The sequence below is a fragment of the Haliotis rufescens genome, unplaced genomic scaffold (assembly GCF_023055435.1).
Source record: "Haliotis rufescens isolate VD_foot unplaced genomic scaffold, xgHalRufe1.0.p SCAF_5, whole genome shotgun sequence".
In the NCBI taxonomy this organism is placed as follows: domain Eukaryota; kingdom Metazoa; phylum Mollusca; class Gastropoda; order Lepetellida; family Haliotidae; genus Haliotis; species Haliotis rufescens.
The window spans coordinates 57,087,191-57,109,807 of record NW_025964223.1 but is presented as its reverse complement, the minus strand read 5'-3'; the positions used below and the strand labels follow the sequence as shown (position 1 = coordinate 57,109,807).

Below are 22,617 nucleotides of genomic sequence, written 5' to 3'. Positions count from 1 at the left end.
TGCACAACTGTACCCTCGTGTCTGAAGCAACACGTAACACCCAGTTAAGTTTCCCCTGACGATCACACAGAAGCATTTTATTGTCGGGTATCTTGACAATGGTATGATTACTAAACATATAAATATCTAAAGATGTGCATTGGATATCTCCCTCATTCGCCATAGACCATTACCGAAATAATGGGGGTGAGAGGACACACCCCCCCCCCCCCCCCCGAAAAAATAAATAAATAAATAAATTAAAAATAAAAAAAATTGTCCCTGATGATTCTCGAAAAATAATTAAGCTTCGGATTGTTGAAAGAAAAAGAAATTACATTGATGCAAGGTGTTTTTCTCAGTCTAATAGTTTTAAATAATAATTTCTGGTTTTGTAGCTGTATCAAACGGTAGGTCGTTAACAGGTAAGGTGAATGGGGTTTAATGTCATGTTCAAGATTTATTGCACTTATATAACAACGTGCATGTACGTGTGCGTGGCTGTCTGTGTTAGTCCGGACTTACACTGAGACTCCACGCCGCAGTTTAACATGGATACCCGTTAATGACAACCTTGCACTGGATGTTAAGCAATCTGCATGCATTATCAAGACCATCCGCGTCTTCTTCTCTCACAATGACTTCATTCATGTAAGCATCTTTTCGTGGACTTTTTATTTACAATTCCTTGAAAGTGGTTATATATAAAGATATGAAGTTCATGTTTTTTATAAGTGGTTGAAGTTGTTTCGTTATTGAAAATAACGTCTCTCATTCTAATAAAAAGAATTTCAAAATTATGAAAGAAATCCCAGGACGAAACCGCTTCTTTTCGCTGTGCGTTAGGTCCCTGAGGCTTTACTCCCACATCAAGCTGTCACGCCATGGTATAATTGACATACTTTTGAGGGCGGCGTTAAACACAACTCACTGGCTCATTCGAATAAATGTGGTTCACTGTACATGCTTATGGTTTCAGATACACCTCAGAATAAAATATAAATGGAATTTGACATCAATTTGAATAGTAGATGAGTGGCTTGATTGTTTTGTTGTAAGTAGTGACGGATGTTGAATCAGGGGTGTCCAGCGCCCACCCTAGGGCACGATTCAGACATCCTCTATACCAAGTGACGCTCAGGCTGATTCAGTCAGACAGTCAGTGTGCATTGCACCACATCATTAAGTGGCGTCCACTTAACGCAAAATAAACATGGTGATCCACTGTTGGCAAGCAAAGGACTAGCCTCGATTTTCCCCGAGTACACACTGTTTACTGACAGGTCGTGTTACTGGGTGAAGCCATACTTAGTGCCGACCAGACCACGCTGTTTTAGTACCTGGTATATTTGATGTCAGACACCTGGGACATCATCGACTTTCTTGCGTCAAGGGTCGCTGGAAACGTTAAATAAAATTTCAGGCCAATACACCAATTTGTTTGTACGTTTCCTTACGTTATTTATAGAAATATATGTGACAAAACCCTTTCAATATTCATAATAAATCCATTCTACGATTTCGACAGTATAATGAGGATGTGTTGATACATCACCATCAAATAGTGACGATACCAGGGTTTGGCGAAATGGTCAGCTTATCCTGCCCCATTGGTGGCTCGTCACAAACACATACAAGGACAAGTCAATTGGTCACCTGAAAAAACACCGGAGCACACAGCATAAGTCCAAATTAGGAATTGCTTACGTCTTTGTCAATGATGCGTAAAATGAAGAAATGTCCTCCTCATATTTTCCATAACACTTTTGGAAAGCTTTACTGAGGCTCTGAATGTTGTCACCTTGATCGAAGAACTTTTGAAAAAAGGCTTGTATGACTCTATTTTTAAAATCTTCGATAGAAAAGGCATGTTCGGTTGTGTCAAATGTTTAGCCCTGACTTCAGTGACTCGAAATGTGTTTTATAACAACAGAACCGAAAGTACCCACGTTTAAGTAAAATGTCATACTTCAAGTACAAGCCTATTCTGTACCAAACGTAAAACCTTAATGAACGATGACCATGGCTGAATCCTCTCATCTAACCATTAAGTCAGAGGAGCCTGCAGCAGTTGATATGGAGCCTTCCAACAACCACATAGCTGCTACATACATCCAGGACTAGACTACAGCTATGTTATGAATGCCATGGGCATTCCTTGGAGAGGCAATCAGGCTTGGACTTTGATCTCCCCGACATGATAATTTAAAACGGATATGATGATTCTTCTGCGACTGAGGAATATGACTAAATAAAACAAAACAATAAAACTCCGATGGCACCTTCATTCTTGCGCCCGATCGATCTCGCATGTGGTGAAGCAAACCATTACAACATATTTGACTATCCGACCCAGATCAGTTTATTGCGAAATCTTTATAAGCAGGGTGGTGACCGTCAAGATTATACTGGCAAAGAGTCTCGATAAAACGTGACTCACAGAAGCTTAACCCAGTTTAACTGGGAGTAATCATGTAGTATGATACCAATATCCCTCCTATAAGAGAGCCAAGTTAGTCTTTGTCAAAGAGACCCGTGAAGATTCCGGGGTAGAATAGGTCTTCAGCAACCCATGCTTGCCGTAAAAGGCGACTATGCTTTTCGTAAAAGGCGACGAACGGGATCGGGTGGTCAGGCTCGCTGACTTGGTTGATGCATGTCATCGATTCCAATGGCGTGGATCGATGCTCATGACATTAATCACTGGATTGTCTGGTCCAGACTCGATTATTTACAGACCGCCGTCATATAGCTGGAATATTGCTGAGTGCGGCGTAAAACAACAAACCAACCAACCAACTTTGTCAAAGAGGGATAATCATTATAATGTCTTCACCCTGACCTCATACCTTTACTTTGTAAAAAGATGCCACTGGAACTTCACCTGGTGTTTTTCATATTAATGTATGTTGTTGATCTGCAAACACCAGAACCTTAGGGAATTGAGGACGGTTGAAAATATCCTATTAGTATGTCTGTGAAAGCTGTCATATTCACATTGCATACGGGATGTCCTACAGCATGGTATTCTGGTTCATTATAGGCTTAAGTGGATGGATATTCGGTAATACCTTTATGACAAGCAAGATGAAATAATACTATAAGAATAATTTCTTGTTAAATTATACAAATTTCGTATTACGTCTTTGTGTCTATAAGGATATGTAATCGATGGTTAGCCGTTGTTTTTTTGTGGATTGAGGACATGTTTTGGGCACCCTCGGTATTATAGTGAGTGAGTGAATGAGTATGGATTTACGCCGCTTTGAGCAATGTTCTAGCAGTATCACGGCAGGGGAAACCAGAAATAGGCTTCACACATTGTTCCCATGTGGGGAATCTAACCCGGGCCTTCTGTGTGACGAGTGAACGCTTGTTAACCAATAGGGTAGATCACAGACCCTACTATTGCATAGATGTATGTGTTCAATTATTTCATAACGTATGCTTACAACACTATGGAATGTTGTGAGTGATGTCAGCAGATTTTATCTCAAGTCGGTAAAACATGCTCAACAGGATATACGTTGTTTACTTATCATATTGTCAATCTGTCTCATTCTCTTGAGTATGCATGATCAGTTTTTGTTTGTCGTGACATCGTATTAAAAGTTTTTGAAGTTATCCACAGGTGCCCGTCCCTCTTCTGTTGTGTGTTTACGGGAACACCAACTATTGTTGATTGGTCTTACGCCTTTCTTATCACCGCACCTGTTCTTTACATATGAATATACACATTATAAGATATGACTTGTGGATTTCGTTTAGGAAAAAGGATATCTGTGAAGTTTGATTAACGGCAATATTTATATAATGAATAATCATTGTGAATTTTTATTTGATCACATGACTTCTTTTTTATAGTCACAGATGTTATATCCTCACATGGGAAAATTTTCATAAGCTGGGCGTGCATGAGGTGAGGTGAAATGGGGTTAAACGTCGCGCCCAAGATTATTACACTTATATAGCGACGTGTATGCACGTGTCTGTGTGACTAGTCCGGACTGATGCCGATTTATAGTGCTAGCCCACTGAGATGCCATGCCGCAGTTTAACATGAATACCCACTCAGACACAGTATACTGACTCCGAGCCAACCAGTCCTTGTTTTAGCCCCTTTATGCCGAGCGTCAGACAGGGTAACAACAAGTACCATCTCTTAACGTCTTTTGGTATGACGCGGCCGGGGATCAAACCCCGGATCTTCCGCTCTACCACTAGACCACGGAGGCGGTCTTGAGATACCATGATTCTTGCAGCAGCACATATAAAGCACAGCAGCTACTGCCGTCAGATCATGTTGCGCAATCTGATAGTCATGTGAATTACTAAAACTTGTGCGTTGTGCGTGCATGAAGGTTACATGCGATAAATGTATCGTTTTGCAATCATTTTTAGAATCATGAACATTAGTGAATAGTAGTGAATCCGTTATGAACATGTCATTTATATTTTGTCAAGACACTAACGCTTACAATATGTTTCATTAACAAACAAGTTATCATACAAAACAAAATTTCGGATCAGCTGGAAAGGAGTATGTTTTATTTGTCAGAGGATAAAGCATGTCGGTATACGTTAGTTTGCGAGCTGTAATATCAGAAGGGTTAGTGTAGTTCCTTGCTGAACCCCAGCTGTGGTAAGTTTTTAACCAATCAATACAGTTAGCACAGTGCATTAGTATTTGTATTTATAGAAAGAATAATAGCTTTGCAAAATATATTATTTGTTTGTCATGCCGAGTTATGACTAAGAACGTGAATGCATAATTGACATGACATGGTGACCATAGAATGACAACTGTGTCAATACCTGATTCTGTTGTTCGAATTTTATTACCCGTGCTTACGCATTAAGTAGGGAAGTAGAAAGATTGGGTACCAGGAAAATACTGTCAAAGGCTATTTTCGATGGGGAATAACATGCTATGATGCTTGTCGTTCTGATATCTGATATCGTTCAATAATGGTCAAATGGCCTAGTCCCTTCCACTATTTTACGTACCTGAACTAGAAATAGAACATACCAGTGAAACCGCCTCGTCTGTTTCATGTTTAGATCTATACATATATTTTTCAGGTGAATAATTCTCTTTCCTTTGCATGTGTTGTATCCTGTCACTGACAAGGGGGCGGTCGGGTAGCCTAGTGGTTAAAGCGTTCGCTCGTCACGCCGAAGACCCGGGTTCGATTCCCGACATGGCTACAATGTGTGAAGCCCATTTCTGGTGTCCCCCGCCGTGATATTGCTGGAATATTGCTAAAAGCGGCGTAAAACCATACTCACTCACTCACTCACTCACTCACTCACAGGACAGGATACACCACATTTTAGCGAGCACCTGGTGTCATGACTATTTGGTAGTGATTCACAATCTTATGATTATGATTTAGTCGGAATCGTAGTATGGAGTTGATTATGGAAAGTTTAAGTGGCTTTTATTTGGATATATTACGATAGAACACTGCCTACCGTGTTTTAAGGATATATAATTGTATGACCATTGTTACGGCTGAGTTATTGAGGAACGCTAATGTATCGTAAATATATCGTGATATCACTTATATAGATCCTTGTCATCAGCTCCATGGGGTAAAGCGGTATATTTATACATATATACGCTCTCCAAGCTGATATTTGGTTGTCGCCCACAATGTCAACATATGAAGGATGCTGAACTATCTGTGGCATTTTACTGACAAGCTAGGCTAACGATGGCAGATCCTAACAACCAATAGACCTGTATCAGTACAAATCTCACGAACAACCTTAGCATTTAGTTTGTAGAAGAACATTTACGAACACGAGAGATAACCCACATCAGTTAGTACAGGCGGATATTAAACCTAAGCAGGGTGCGCTTACCCTTTTTGTGAACACCTGGTGTCAGTACTGCTTTTCAGTGATCCCTTCATATACTTTTCATCGCTATGTTGTCTTTTTAAGCCCAATGGAATCTGAATCTGCGTTGACGTATATATTTTCTCTATAGTAGCTATTAAATTGTTTGATAGGCATTATTTAGTTGACGGATGACAAAGTAGAGATAATTTGTGGATAACAACTTCTATTCATTGTAATCGCGACGTTTCGGTCTAGATCCTTATACCCTTGTCGGTCAGCCTTGCTTGACAATGGTGTAAGGATCTATATCAAAACGTCGCCTTTACAGTAAATGAAGAAGTTGTTATCCATAAATTATCACAACCTTGTCATAGTAGCTATTACTTTGAAATCGCATTGATGTCACATCCAATTAGCTTATGGTGTTTAGACGATACAAGCCATGTCGTTTATATCTAGGATAAGCTACTCACAGACAAATAGTATTTGTATAATTAAGTATGATCTTATTCTTCTCTATGTTTTATTTGTTTGTTTATGTGTTGTTTAACGCCGTACTCAACAATATTCCAGCTATATGACGGCGGTCTGTAAATAATTGAGTCTGGACCAGACAATCCAGTGATTGACATCATGAGCATCGATCCACGCAATTGGGATACGATGACATGCATCAACCAAGTCAGCAGGCCTGACCACCAGATCCCGTTAATGGCCTCTTACGACAAGCATAGTCGCCTTTCACGGCAAGAATGGGTTGCTGAAGATCTATTCTACCCCGGATCTTCACGGATCTCTTCTCTATGTATGTTTACTTGTACCATTGTGATAGGGGAGGACAGCAGCTAGTTATCATGCTCTTGTTTGCTGCACATAGTTGAGTGAGTTTATATTGAACGTCACATCGACAGTATTTCAGCCATATTGTGACGAGGTGAACTGTTATGTGCTTCAAGTTAGGATTACATTTAAAATATTTATTAAAATAATTCCAAATTAGTTCATTTTGTGTTGTAATTAATACTGTTTTACACTTCATCTTACAGGTGATCTGTCGCCTTTGGGGTCGTTCAGACGAATTCAGGCAGAGAAACACCTGTACCTACATGATGCAGCGAGCCTAAATCGCGTGGAATTGAACCTTGTGCTTAAATGGTATTAAGAAGACATTAAAAACGGAACCTGAAGATGGCGAGGGCTTAGAGGACACGGATAACTGCTGAAATTAACGTGCTACAGGTGATAATATAAGGGGCCAAAAAGCTACTCATAGGCCTTCTTATTACGACGCGTTTCACGTGACGACAGTGAAACACATGACACACATGACGTCACACTTCCCAACCCACCAACAGTGTCAACATTTGATAACGGACCACGCCACTGTCAAAGCCATGTACTGTGATGGAGCATTGAAACTGAGCACATCTGAATGAATGTCGAGTATCTGTGAATTGCCTTCATTGCGAGTGGGTTCAAATACCTGTGGTTACGGCTAACTAAAGTGTTCTATTTCACAACTCGCGGGTGTATTGGAGGTATGGGACTGTCGTGAGCTAAACTGTGACATGAAGTGGTGTTTACGGTTCACGATGTTTCAGAGGAAGAAATATAATTACCTGTGGATTTTACCTGTGTTGATTATCTTTACAACACCTGTGATAGGCCAGAGGAGGGCCTACTGTAATACGGACGCTTGTTCATGTGTCAATGGGAAAAGGCCTACGATTACGTGCACAGGAACGGATACAATAACCACTATACCAAATGATTTATATCCCAAAATCCAGGTTTTGTAAGTAGTTTTACATTGTCTTATTTCATCTGTGAGTGAGTGTGATTTCACGCCGCTTTTAGCAATATTCCAGCAATATCACGGCGGGGGACACCAGAAATGGGCTTCACGCATTGTACCCATGTGGGGAATCGAACCCCGGTCTTCGATGCGACGAGCGAACGCTTTAACCACTGGGCTACCCCACCGCCCCTTATTTAATCAGTTTAAACCATATAGCTATGTACTGGATAACCAGCTTACCACACAAACCACAGCACCGCTTGGCTACGTGGCACCGACATAGTTAACTTGATTTCAAAAATGACATACATTTACCCGAAGTTCGAGATAAGCGTCGTGCGGAAATGGAGCGAAGTACATAAATCTGCAGGTGTCACGAGGTTATATTGGTTGATATGATATCGTTAAAAGGACTTCGGGTTAATGAGGTTCCACTGTATTCGCAGTTCCCACCTGTTAAAATGACCTCGAGTTAATGAGGTTTCACTGTATTCGCAGTTCCCACCTGTTAAAATGACCTCGAGTTAATGAGGTTTCACTGTATTCGCAGTTCCCACCTGTTAAAAGGACCTCGAGTTAATGAGGTTTCACTGTATTCGCAGTTCCCACCTGTTAAAAGGACTTCGAGTTACGAGGTTTCACTGTATTTGCAGTTCCCACCTGTTAAAATGACTTCGAGTTAACGAGGTTTCACTGCTTTTCGCAGTTCCCACCTGTTAAAATGACTTCGAGATAACGAGGTTTCACTGTATTCGCAGTTCCCACCTGTTAAAATGACCTCGAGTTAACGAGGTTTCACTGTATTCGCAGTCCCCACCTGTTAAAAGGACCTCGAGGTTTCACTTTATTCGCAGTTCCCACCTGGTAAAAGGACTTCGGGTTAATGAGGTTCCACTGTATTCGCAGTTCCCACCTGTTAAAATGACCTCGCGTTAACGAGGTTTCACTGTACTGGCAGTTCCCACCTGTTAAAATGACTTCGAGTTAATGAGGTTTCACTGTATTCGCAGTTCCCACCTGTTAAAATGACCTCGAGTTAACGAGGTTTCACTGTATTCGCAGTCCCCACCTGTTAAAAGGACCTCGAGGTTTAACTGTATTCGCAAATTCCCACCTGTTAAAAGGACTTCGGGTTAATGAGGTTCCACTGTATTCGCAGTTCCCACCTGTTAAAATGACCTCGAGTTAACGAGGTTTCACTGTACTGGCAGTTCCCACCTGTTAAAATGACTTCGAGTTAATGAGGTTTGACTGTATTCGCAGTTCCCAACTGTTAAAATTACTTCGAGTTATTGAGGTTTTAACTGTATTCGCAGTTCTCACCTTTTAAAAAGACTTCGAGTTAAAGAAGTTTCACTGTATTCGCAGTCCCCACCTGTTAAAAGGACCACGAGGTTTCACTGTATTCGCAGTTCCCACCTGTTAAAAAGACTTCGAGTTAAAGAAGTTTCACTGTATTCGCAGTCCCCACCTGTTAAAAGGACCTCGGGGTTTCACTGTATTCGCAGTTCTCACCTGTTAAAAAGACTTCGAGTTAAAGAAGTTTCACTGTATTCGCAGTCCCCACCTGTTAAAAGGACCACGAGGTTTCACTGTATTCGCAGTTCCCACCTGTTAAAGGACCTCGAGGTTTCACTATATTCGCAAATTCCCACCTGTTAAAAGGACTTCGGGTTAATGAGGTTCCACTGTATTCGCAGTTCCCACCTGTTAAAATGACCTCGAGTTAACGAGGTTTCACTGTACTGGCAGTTCCCACCTGTTAAAATGACTTCGAGTTAATGAGGTTTGACTGTATTCGCAGTTCCCAACTGTTAAAAGGACCTCGAGTTAACGAGGTTTCACTGTACTCGCAGTTCCCACCTGTTAAAATGACTTCGAGTTAATGAGGTTTGACTGTATTCGCAGTTCCAAACTGTTAAAAGGACCTCGAGTTAATGAGGTTTCACTGTATTCGCAGTTCCCAACTGTTAAAAGGACCTCGAGTTAATGAGGTTTCACTGTACTCGCAGTTCCCACCTGTTAAAATGACTTCGAGTTACTGAGGTTTGACTGTATTCGCAGTTCCCAACTGTTAAAAGGACCTCGAGTTAATGAGGTTTCACTGTATTCGCAGATCCCACCATTTGCATGATTCGTTGTCATCGTTCATCGTACCCGCACGTTGTAGGTAATACCAATTAATGGTCTGTCTTGTCCAGACTCCATTATGTGCAGGCCACTTGCTTGTGGTTTTGACACAGAGATCCATCCATGGTACGACCAAGAATATATAGAGGGCGTCAAGGAAAATGAGCTGATGATGAGCCTTACCAGCCTGACCCTCTAACCAGCCTAACCAGCCTAACCACCCTCTTTGCTTCATTTTTTTAATTTGATCTGTATAATAATAATAACATTCTTAATGACAATCATCATTGTTTTTCTTTCAGATCGCTGATTAGAACCAAGGTTACTAGAATAGAAGAAGATGATTTTAGCACTGCGGAGTCGATTGAGACTATGTAAGTTACAGATAAATTCATTAAACTTTGAACTGATACACTTATTTGATCTCAGTTGTACGAGTCGTGCATGTAGGTAACGTTGCAACCTCATTGTAGTGAGGGAATAGTTTCGCGGCTTTCAACACTATTTCAGCTTTATTCGTGTGCAAGTTTAATGTGGGAGGAACTCTTTTCACGAACACGTGGTGCTTTCACTGATTTTCAGTTATCCATTCATATCTTTTCACCGTTATTTTGCCTTTTAGGCCCAATGCAAGTCAAAACATGTTTAGATAATGAGGATGTTGTGTTCAGGTGATGTTTAGGCTTAGGGACGATAGCTCATTTCATGTGTTAAGCCCCTAAATGTGTTAAGACAGAAAACACCAAATGTTTCTTTTGTATGGGGTGTTAACACATTCCTAATCATGATTAGATCTAAACATGCCTTTACGTGTATATGCTCTGACACTAGTTCACTGCGTGGAGCTAGATAAGAAATACAAGAAGATGTAGAGGCTAGGGATACCAAATCTAAGTTCTTCAGGTACAGTAAACTATGTTTATAACAAACACGCTTATAACGAACTGACGGATATAACGAACATATTTTTGGTCTCGGCCATTTGCTGTATATATGCTTATAACGAACTACGGTTATATCGAATTTGAATCAGTGGTCCTTTTAAGTCCGTTATAACCGTAGCTTACGGTATATTTAAAACATGTAGTATCAACAGGAAGCTGTTTTTGTTCATGTATTATGTGTTTGTATATTGGTTTCAGATTCTTGCAGAACAACGAGATAAATTACATTCATCCCAATGCTTTCCGGAATTTATTCCGCTTGAAAACACTGTGAGTAAAGCCTGTTCACTCTCTCCAATTTCTCTGCATAGTTGACCCACCCTTACATTCATAGTTAAGCATTCATAGAAAACTCTATAAGTAAACAGATACACCTTCCATATTCTAGAGTCGACAAACATCTTCAGTGTGTGAAATACTATATTCTAATACATGTAATACACAACCAATGGTCCACCTGTCTACATGTACCTGTCATTTAGCATACCAATATACTACCATATACTTACCTGTCTACATGTACCTGTCATTTAGCATACCAGTATACTACCAAGTGCCTACCTGTCTTTTAGCCTACCAATACACGAACAAGCACCTACCTTTCTTTTAGCCACCAGCACACCACCAAAATACCTACCCATCTGTCATTTAGCTTACCAACTCACTACCATATACTTACCTGTCTACATGTACCTGTCATTTAGCGTACCAACACACTACCATATACTTACCTGTCTACATGTACCTGTCATTTAGCCTACCAACACACTACCATATACTTACCTGTCTATATGTACCTGTCATTTAGCCTACCAATATACTACCATATACTCACCTGTCTATATGTACCTGTCATTTAGCATAACAATATACTACATGTACCATATACTTACCTGTTTATATGTACCTGTCATTTAGCCTACCAATAAACTACAATGTACGTACCTGTCTATATGTACGTGTCATTTAGCATACCAACACACTACCTGGTACCGTACTTCTTCTAACAAGTACATTTACTTAAAACATGTACCTCTCATTTAGTCTACGCAGACTAACAAGTACCTATTCTAGTATATCATCACGTACCTGTCAGTTAGTCTACACAGACTAACAAGTACCTATATATCATCACGTACCTGTCAGTTAGTCTTTTCAGACCGACAAGTACCTATATACCATCACGTACCTGACAGTTAGTCTTTTCAGACCGACAAGTACCTATATATCATCACGCACCTGTCAGTTAGTCTATACAGACTAACAAGTACCTATATATCATCACGTACCTGTCATTTAGTCTACATAGACTTACAAGTACCTATACATCATCACGTACCTGTCATTTAGTCTACACATACTAACAAGTACCTATATATCATAACTACCTGTTATTAAGTCTGCAACACATAACCAAATAACAACATATCAGCATATACCGGTCATTTAGTCTCCAAGAAACTACCAAGTACCTACATATAAACGTTTACCTGCCATTTAGTCTCCAACACACTGCAAGGTACATACATGTCAGCATATGCCCGTCATTTCGTCTCCAACACACTGCAAAGTACCTCCATTTTGCGCGTAGCTGTCAACTTTCAACATAATGCCAGACGTTTATCTATCTACATGTATCGTGCATATACTAACAAGATCAAGGTGTATTCTACTTAATACCTTCTCTGTATTTACTACTGTGAAAGTCTTCTATCTTTTGTTTGAGAGCAAACAACCAGCACATTGTTTCACCACTCCTTGTGACATTTACAGGAACCTGAAGGAGAACGCTCTGACCTCTATACCTGCACCGATGTTCCAGCATCTACCAAGTCTAACGGAGTTGTGAGTTCCTCGATTAATAATACATACATTCACACAGGGAATAATAAATAATCAAATCAGTTACAGGACAAAACATTCATAAGTGACATACACGCCTAACATAGAGCTGGGGTTGTATACTCGACTGGAGGTGATGTAAAACGAGTGCGACTTGATTCGTTGACTGGGGTAATAATTTACAGCGGCACGAGCATGCTTTTATTATCTTTTTTAGATTTTGTTTTATTCGATGAAGGGCTCCATCTTATCTTACACCACGAGAGTTCGTTATGTTTTTGTGCACGTGTCGAGTTCGCGATATTTAAGTGGATAGAAAACCTTGGTTCAGGGTGCCTTGTGTTCATACCCCACATGGTGTATGTGGCTAGACTGGTATCCTCCACCCCACCTACCCGACTTCTGCGGGGGATATTCGGTATGGATTCAACTCTCGAGCATTGACATACATATCACCCTTCCTAACCTTGCTAAGATATGTATTTATATACAAATATTTCCCGTATCCTTCACTTTAGCATTATATTTATACATATTTGCAATAATATCACATAAATAAAACTTATCATAGTCACACGAACATGATGACTAGGTATGATTGATAAATTAATTGAGAAAAAGTAATCGCGAAATCAAAATTGTAAAAATTATAACCCACCAGTTTATTCGTTCGGAATATTTTCTTCCGCATGTGTAATAATCTGACATCGGTCTTCACAATATCAAAATCATTGCTTTTGTTTCCTATGGTTTAGTCATTTACTAACCGCTCGGTGAATTGTAAAGCAGACTGAATTAAAACCATTCAGCTCATCACAACGGACATCTGAAAAATATCATTTGCACTGTATGAAGATATCGTATCTAAAGAAACAGAACGTTTCCACCACACTGTCGAGGGACATCAATGAAGCATTGTAAATCAAGGGAGAAATTTTACGACTCTTCCTGCACTTGAGTCATGATGTGAGAGAAACCTCAGAATTAACACAATCAATAGTTCGCCATTTCCGTGACATCACTCAACATTAAACGCCAAATAGTTAAATAAAATTAATATTAGCTCTGTGAAATTTGTGTTTTGAAGGGAAAAACCACCCGCATTGTTTATATTGTGTGTATATGTACTATCCTGTGTAAGAATGTGTTGGGGCGAATGAAGTTAATGACTTACCTATTTCCAAACAACCCAACGGTCATCATCATTTGTTTCAGAAATTTGATCAAGAACCAATTACAGAACATCTCAAGATATGCCTTTGTCACTTTACCGGCCGACAAGGATGTACGGGTGTAAGTACATGTGTGCTAATTTTTCAACGTTTAAGGACAAGGCCTAGCCCAGCGCTAAATCGGTTTATACGATACTTCCTGGTACCGGTGTATCGACACATGTATTGAAGCACATATTATCACTAACTCATTCATATTTGTAAGGTTGGTGAGGTGAAATAACGTGAGGCGGGTTTAACGTCGCGTTTAAGATCATTGCACTTATTTATGCCGGGTTTATAGTGACCGCCCATTGAGATACTGTGACGGAGTTTAACATTGATACCCTACTTCATGCTGACTCCGAGCCGACCAGTCATTGTTTTATCCCCTATATGCCGAAAGCACGGCAGCTTTTCATCAAATACCATCTTATTGCTTTCTTTGGTATGACGCGGTCAGGGGATCGAACCACCAACCCTCCGCTCTCGTGGTAGAGACTATCCACTAGACCATGGAGGCCGTACTTATTTAGCGTTCAGTCAATGTTAAAGAACACGTCAACTGGCTTGTGAAGTCACCATGTCACATAAAGACCAGAAGTCGGTACTGAGAGTAATTTTCTACGTCTTCGGAGCACTGACGGTGACAAGTATTCAGCCAAAGCACACTTGGTGCCTTGTGGACACCATCCAAATGAGACCCGTGAAGATCCGGGGTAGAATAGGTGTTCAGCAACCCATGCTTGTCGCAAAAGGCGACCGTGCTTGCCGTAAGAGGCCATGAACGTGATCGGGTGGTCAGGCTCGCTGACTTGGTTGATGCATGTCATCGTATCCCAATTGCGTGGATCGATACTCATGATGTAAATCACTGGATTGTCTGGTTCAGATTCGATTATTTACAGCCCACCGCCATGTAGCTGTAATATTACAGCGTTAAACAACAAACCAACAAACCACCCAAATGATCAGGCTTTGTGTCAGCCAGGACACCGTTAACTACTTATGTAGTGGGATTAAATGTACTTTTCTCCTTAGTCTATTGTAAAGGTGCACAGACAGCCCAATGGTAAGAAATTCACCCTTATCTGTGCCAGGACCTGCTGGTCTTGGCTACGAATCCAAGATTCGCCCGATGATTTATTCATTGGTTGCCAGTTGTCACCAAAATGGTAACCTACTATCTGCTATCTTTGAATGGCCCTCCAACCTGATTCACCTTCTTTGCACGGTGTTGTTGTTGTTTTTTCCAGGATGCTGAGCGGCAACCCGGTGCAATGTAGATGTGATATGTTGGCGTTCAGGCAGTGGTTGAACGTAAGAAGTACTGGTAATATTAAGTTCGAGATTGATGATCTCAAATGTAAAAATGCCAATGACCTACCCCTACTGGACGTCGACGAAGATGACTTCAACTGTGATGGTAAGGCTTAATTAACATCAGTGCAATAACAAACTCACTCACTCACTAATCACCCACTGACTCACTCATTCACAGTGGCAGTTCTTTACCTCGCTCTGCTCACCTAAATCCTATGGCCAGCATTGGAGGAATCGGTATTGAACCTGTATGTACTAGTTTTAGTAATTCACATGACTATCAGATTGCGCAACATGATCTGACGGCAGTAGCTGCTGTGCTTTATATGTGCTGCTGCAAGAATCATGGTATCTCAAGACCGCCTCCGTGGTCTAGTGGTAGAGCGATCCCCGGCCGCGTCATACCAAAAGACGTTAAAAGATGGTACTTGTTGTTACCCTGTCTGGCGCTCGGCATTAAGGGGCTAAAACAAGGACTGGTCGGCTCGGAGTCAGTATACTGTGTCTGAGTGGGGTATTCATGTTAAACTGCGGCATGGTATCTCAGTGGGCTAGCACTATAAATCGGCATCAGTCCGGACTAGTACAAGCAGCCACACACACACACACACACACACACACACACACACACACACACACACATGCTTGCATGTCGCTATATAACTGCAATAATCTTGGATGTGTATTCATTAACTAATAACGTTATTTTTACACTAACACACACACGCTCGCACTCATTCGCTCGCTCATACACACACACTCGCGATCACACACACAGACACGCTCACACTCATTCGCTAGCTCATACACACACACTCGCGATCTCACACACAGACACGCTCACACTCACACACACGCTCACACTCATTCGCTAGCTCATACACTCACACTCACTCGCAATCACACTCACAGACACGCTCACACACAAACACGCTCATACACACACTCACTCACTCGCACACACGACTAACGTGATCAGGTGGCCAGGCTCGCTGACTTGGTTGATGCATGTCATCGTATCCCAAAGGAACGATGCTCATGATGTCAATCACTGGATTGTCTGGTCCAGACTCGATTATTTACAAACCGCTGCCATATAGCTGAAATATTGCTGAGTGCGGCGTTAAACAACAAACAAACAAACCACACACACACACACACACACACACACACACACACACACACACACACTCATTCATCCTCACTCACTCATTCATCCTCACACGCACACGCACACATTTACACTCACATAACATGCATTCGCCAACACACACACTCACACTACACTCACTCGGGCACACCTGGTGTTGTGAACTCAATGTTGACATATTCTGCTTCCAGAGGACGATCCATCTGTGTTTGAGGATGACCAGAGTTGCCGGACTTGCCAGGGCAAGGCGTCTCCTGAGATGTGCGATCGGCAAGGACAGCTACAAGAATGTTCGCTTGAGGGGGTAAGTGAACATTAGTATTTGATATCCGCCCAGTCCGGCCTCGCAGTACTTCCTTGCGTATGGGAGTCTGTATTATGAATTAAAAAATAAGAAGATGTGAGTAAACAAGTGTATATTTTCCAGCTCAGTTCATGAAATGCATAGATTTAGCAGTGAGAATTGTAAATAGATCAATAACATACTGTGGGAGATATTTAGAATGGACATTTTTCTAAATTGTAATTAAAGTGAAGACACGCGGTCACCATATCCACAATTTTCATGGAGTTGATGCTTCTTGTACGGAAGAAGAAAGAATACTCGGGGGAACATGACAAACTGACAAAGGCGTGAAGTGTATACAGCTGCAAGAAACGAGTTGACTCCACATAGAAAGTTCCGTACATTACCTCAGCGTCACAAAGATGACGCGCTCTGCTCTGTTGCTGGGGTGTTGAGGGAAAGGACTTTCTTCTGGCCTGGAAAACATTTGTCTTCTAGGCATGGAAGGTCGGCAGTGGCATTAACGACAGCCTTGGACTCCTCGGTCAAGTCTCCAGCCCGCCATTTGTTGACTTCTTCGCCGCAGAGGGTCAGTGGTCTTGGAGGCAATATTCTTGATGATCTTCATAGTTTCCTTCATAACTTCTCTTTTTTTAAATCTCAGAAAAGAACCAGCTTCAATTTCGTTAATAAAAGCGATAAAACCCTTTCCATGTTGATTTCACATTTGATTTTTCATCTTTGTTCACCACTATCACACACGTCAGACGGAAGGGAAAAGTTTCAATAAGTTGTTTGAGCAGGGTTACAACAAGGTTTTAAAGTTTTTATGGTATACACGCGAAAGACATACCAAATTTGTAGTATCAGGGACAAACAAAATGGCCAAGGCTTTTCCCTATTTTACTTGTACCATATTTTCCCATGTATTTTTTCAGGTGAACAATTAACTTGCCTAAGCATGTGTTTGTGACGGGTGCCACATGTAGGACATGATACGCTTTTCTTTTGACTATGGAAATGTCGTTTTTCACTTTTATTCACGAAAAGTATTTGTTCTTTAAGTAACAGCTAATCAAAATATTGTAAACTTTCAAAAAGTATAGGTGAACGTCAGTTAAGTGGTCCCCACTAGTATCACGTTAAATCATTGACCACTTCAAACGATACCCGGATATCTGCCCGGTAGCACTACCTGCACCTGTTAATCCTATAGGTGTCTGCCTGGCAGCACTACCTGCAACTGTTAATCCTATAGGTGTCTGACTGGCAGCACTACCTGCATCTGTTAATACTATAGGTGTCTGCCTGGCAGCACTACCTGCATCTGTTAATCCTACAGGTGTCGGCCTGGTAGCACTACCTGCATCTGTTAATACTATAGGTGTCTGCCTGGTAGCACTACCTGCATCTGTTAATGCTGTAGGTGTCGGCCTGGCAGCACTACCTACATCTGTTAATCCTAAAGGTGTCTGTCTGGTAGCACTACCTGCATCTGTTAATCATATAGGTGTCGGCCTGGCAGCACTACCTACATCTGTTAATCCTAAAGGTGTCTGCCTGGTAGCACTACCCGCATCTGTTAATGCTATAGGTGTCGGCCTGGCAGCACTACCTACATCTGTTAATCCTAAAGGTGTCTGCCTGGTAGCACTACCTGCATCTGTTAATCCTATATGTGTCTGCCTGGTAGCACTACCTACATCTGTTAATGCTATAGGTGTCGGCCTGGCAGCACTACCTACATCTGTTAATCCTAAAGGTGTCTGCCTGGTAGCACTACCTGCATCTGTTAATCCTATAGGTGTCTGCCTGTCAGCACTACCTGCATCTGTTAATGCTATAGGTGTCAGCCTGGTAGCACGACCTGCATCTGTTAATCCTATAGGTGTCGGCCTGGCAGCACTACCTGCATCTGTTAATCCTATAGGTGTCGGTCTGGCAGCACTACCTGCATCTGTTAATCCTATAGGTGTCTGCCTAGCAACGCTACCTGCATCTGTTAATCCTATAGGTGTCGGCCCTGCAGCACTACCTGCATCTGTTAATCATATAGGTGTCAGCCTGGCAGCACTACTTGCATCTGTTAATCATATAGGTGTCGGTCTCTCAGCACACTCCCGATGACACAAACACAGACAGAACACCGATCATAATCGCCCAATGGTAATGTTAGAAGACCCCTGCGACAAGCATTAGGGCACTGGATAAATATTGTTCCCCGGACTCCCCACGGGGTTATACGTATATATGTTTATGTTAGTGTGTATGTATGGGTTAACGCCCTCCTGCGACTTTCAACGCTCGAAGCGTCACATGCTTTTAAGCATGTTAATAGGAACAGCAAAATCTTCAAACTAAAATTTCTGCTTTGGGACAAAGGTTTCAGAAATCGTTCATAGTTATACATTCCTTTGAATCCAGTTCCTTAGGAACAGACCCCTTGTCTATGGACTGAGGATGTTAAGTGCAATTGCCACAAAAGCTATGTACTATCTGTAAAAGAAAGCGCGGAACTTGAACTTGTCGCTGGATTGTGTACTGTCAGCTTTTGATACTTTGGTAATTCCTATTTTATTGTTTCGTCCGGAAGTATGGGGTCTTATATGATATAGATATTATGAAGAGGTTACACCTGAAATTCCTCAAAATTGCAGCCGGTCCCAGACATTCAACACCAAACTTTATGGTCTATTGGTGAATTGAGTTGAGAACCTTTAAATATTGGAATTTGTAAACGGGTTATATCATTCTGGCATAAGCTTACTTTTGAAAATGGTCGTTCCAAATTAAAACATATGTTTATAATTATATCGTTACGTTAATCCGAATATGTACCCATGGTTACACTTTGTAAAACAACTTTCAAATAATATTTGCCTTACACAAACATGTTATGATCCGTCTTTGTGCACTACGCCCTGGTTAATCTCATAAGTTGAACGAATTCTAAAATGTATTGTTTTACAAAACGCGAGAAATAGTATCAGCTCAATAAGGCAAGCCCAAACTTTGAACGTTATCTTTTTCTTCCCAAAACGATTTCCATCCGTACCCTCAAATTCCAAACACCTAATCACAACTTACCCATTAGGAATGACCGATGGCGTAGTGTACCTAGAGAAGATCGACATTGCAATTGATGTAAGTCTATTGCATTTGGAGTTTCATTATCTCTATAGATTTGAAGCTCTTTTCCATCAAAGAATCGATTTAATCTAACAAATGTCTTCTCCAGGCAAATATGTTTAAAATGTGTTAAGATTGTGAAGTGAAATAACTACACACGAGGAAGAAGTATGGAAATATAAACTATCATGTGGATCTGACCTGTCTCGATATTCTAAAATTCACACAACACTTACTCCTCATGTGTTATACAGCATTGTTATGTTACATCCAGAATTGAGAAAAGAAACAGTATGTAATAAGGATTGGATCTAGAAGCAAAATATCAAAAGAATGTACCAAATTTAATATTTTTGCTCTTGATTACTATCACCATGTCATCTTTAACTGTGAATGTCTACTTTCAGAGAGAGATGTACTAGTATTCTTTTCCACTCTTATTGATCATCTTGATGTTGAAATGTATGTTGATATAGAGATGATGTAAGGCCATGATATGTTAGCATTCTTTCTTGGTGCAGATAACAATGACATTGATGAAATAACGTGGCATTTCACCAATGACATTGATGAAATAACGTGGCATTTCACTATTTTTGAATTCTCAAAGTATTCATATCAAATTAGACATATCCTAAGCAACGTGTGGTATTCTTACCAATATTTCTTACTGTTTATACCCTGTAAATATGCGGGACATTGATATATGTGTTTGATTATGTTATTATTTAATTATTTCATTACATAATCTTCATGTTTGGAGAATCTTCGGATTTATCTGGAGGAAATAGTCAGTCAGTCAGTCAGTCAGTCAGTCAGTCAGTCAGTCAGTCAGTCAGTCAGTCAGTCAGTCAGTCTGGTCTAGTGGTAGAGCGTCCGCCCGGAGAGCGGAAGGTCCGATGATCGATCCCCGGCCGCGTCATACCAAAAGACGTTAAAAGATGGTACTTGTTGTTACCCTGTCTGGCGCTCGGCATTAAGGGGCTAAAACAAGGCCAGTAAACTGTGTCTGAGTGGGGTATTCATGTTAAACTGCGGCATGGTATCTCAGTGAGCTAGCACTATAAATCGGCATCAGTCCGGACTAGTATAAGCAGCCACACAAACACACACACGTGCATGCACGTCGCTATATAAGTGCAATAATCTCGGACGCGACGTTAAACCCCATTTCACCTCACCTCACTCATTCATTCATTCATACTCATAAACAACCGTCGGTGGTTTGAAAAATCACATTGACTGATTAGACTGAGAGAAGATAAAGGGTGCGGTATCACATCTGCTGTGTCCTTGGTAACATTTCACATTTAATTACTTTCCTTTTCTATCGATGATGAGGTAGTGGAGGATCAATTCCCAAAACGGGTACAATGTATGATGCACTTCATTTGGGTCATGGTATGGCTGAATAAGCTTTTTACAATCAATAACGATGATGAGTATTGCGATCCACAGTTTATTTTTAATTCTAAATGACTTTCCAGCGTGTTGTAATCTGATGAGTAACATACGATATTATGTTCCACTAATCGGGAATGGTTATAACGTTTCAGTATTTACGGATGTAGATTGAAGGACGTTATGTCTCAATAACACCACCACGAGCCACAGTGTGTGACTCGTGTTACTCGTTGTCTATATTAAAAGTAACAATGGGCGAAGTAAAGCCAATGTTACATCATTTAAGAAAGGATGCGCATGATGATTGTGCTTATTTCGGCACAGATATGCCAGATCGTGCAATGCGTTGGTGTGTTTATTGGGTTGCCAGATAATTTGGAAGGATTGTGTCCTTCCATTTGTCAGACACACAGTTGTCAGACAGAGGAATATTTTTTAACTGCCACACACCCGTTAACTCATAATGATATGACCCAGACACTGGCTACCTCTTTGAAGTTTAAAACGTCTTGGTTAAACTGTAAATGTTTTTGTTTTCACTGAAGTTTGTGAGATGTGCTTACTGCTAGATTTTACAAGTGAGTTTAATGAGTTTTTTTAACATAACCAGTGTGTTTTCGTAAGTGAGTAGGCCAGTTACAACAAAACTGTAATCACTTTGAAGTTTATGTACTTCATATTTTAATGTTTGACAGTTTGTTGTCATTGATGTGTTCACTGAGTAGATCTGTTTAGTCTCATAGCTATATTCATCCGCGTTGTTTTTACTGAAATTAGTAGCTATATCATATAAGACGCGTGAAGAATGGATACTCATGTCTAGATCATATACTAAGACTGGAACATGAAATTAAAAAAGCTTAATTCAACAGACAATACCTAGCCGCAGTATTTGTGGACTTCAGCAAAGCCTTCGACATGGTATGGCATGACTGACTCCTCAAAAAACTAGCATAAAATGGAGTAGACAAGACAGGTCGCTATCAGTTAAAATAGGAAACAATCAATCTGATCCTTTGCCACTGGCACGCCACAAGCCAGCATTTTAAGCCTAACCCTGTTTAACATCATAATCAATGATCTATTTGATCATATCAACCCTCCTACCCAAACGTTTTTTTATTCGCTGATTGTGGAGCAATATTGGAAAAGCACAGAGATAGTTCACAAATCTGGGGAAAAAAACACAAAACAGCCCTGGACGGAGTAGATCAATAGTGCAATAAATGGGTTCACCCTTTCAAGAGATAAAACTGTGGTAGAAAGATAAGGAAAAATGCTATGATACCCCGTCTCCCCATAAAAGGCAAACCAATCAAATTCGAAACATCCGCAATATTTCTAGGGTGATCCGAGATCAACACCTCACTTGGCGCACACATATAGGATATGTGGAAAACAGATGTCAAAAAGACCTGAACGTGTTACGGGCAAATCCAGGACATATTGGGGCACATCGACGGACACCCGGCTTGACCTCTACAAATCATTTATGAGATCAAAAATAGACCATGGTTGTGAAGCCTTTCACTCTACATCAAATACTGTCTTGCGCCGCCTCCACAGAATACAAT

General features: G+C 40.8%; 1 protein-coding gene across 4 annotated transcripts in view; it reads left to right on the top strand.

The window, feature by feature from the left end:
- Positions 1–22,617, top strand: part of LOC124116413 (adhesion G-protein coupled receptor G6-like) — a 79,119-nt gene that overhangs the window by 22,481 nt on the left and 34,021 nt on the right. For all 4 annotated transcript variants that reach the window (XR_007218299.1, XM_048383782.1, XM_048383781.1 and 1 more), the window contains exons 2-8: positions 6,873–7,621; positions 10,057–10,128; positions 10,897–10,968; positions 12,472–12,543; positions 13,756–13,833; positions 15,008–15,177; positions 16,416–16,528. Coding sequence is in view for 3 of the 4 variants with exons in the window: in XM_048383782.1 (XP_048239739.1) it covers positions 7,395–7,621; positions 10,057–10,128; positions 10,897–10,968; positions 12,472–12,543; positions 13,756–13,833; positions 15,008–15,177; positions 16,416–16,528 (804 nt within the window). In the remaining variant the exon portion in view is untranslated. The remainder of the gene's footprint in view (positions 1–6,872; positions 7,622–10,056; positions 10,129–10,896; positions 10,969–12,471; positions 12,544–13,755; positions 13,834–15,007; positions 15,178–16,415; positions 16,529–22,617) is intronic.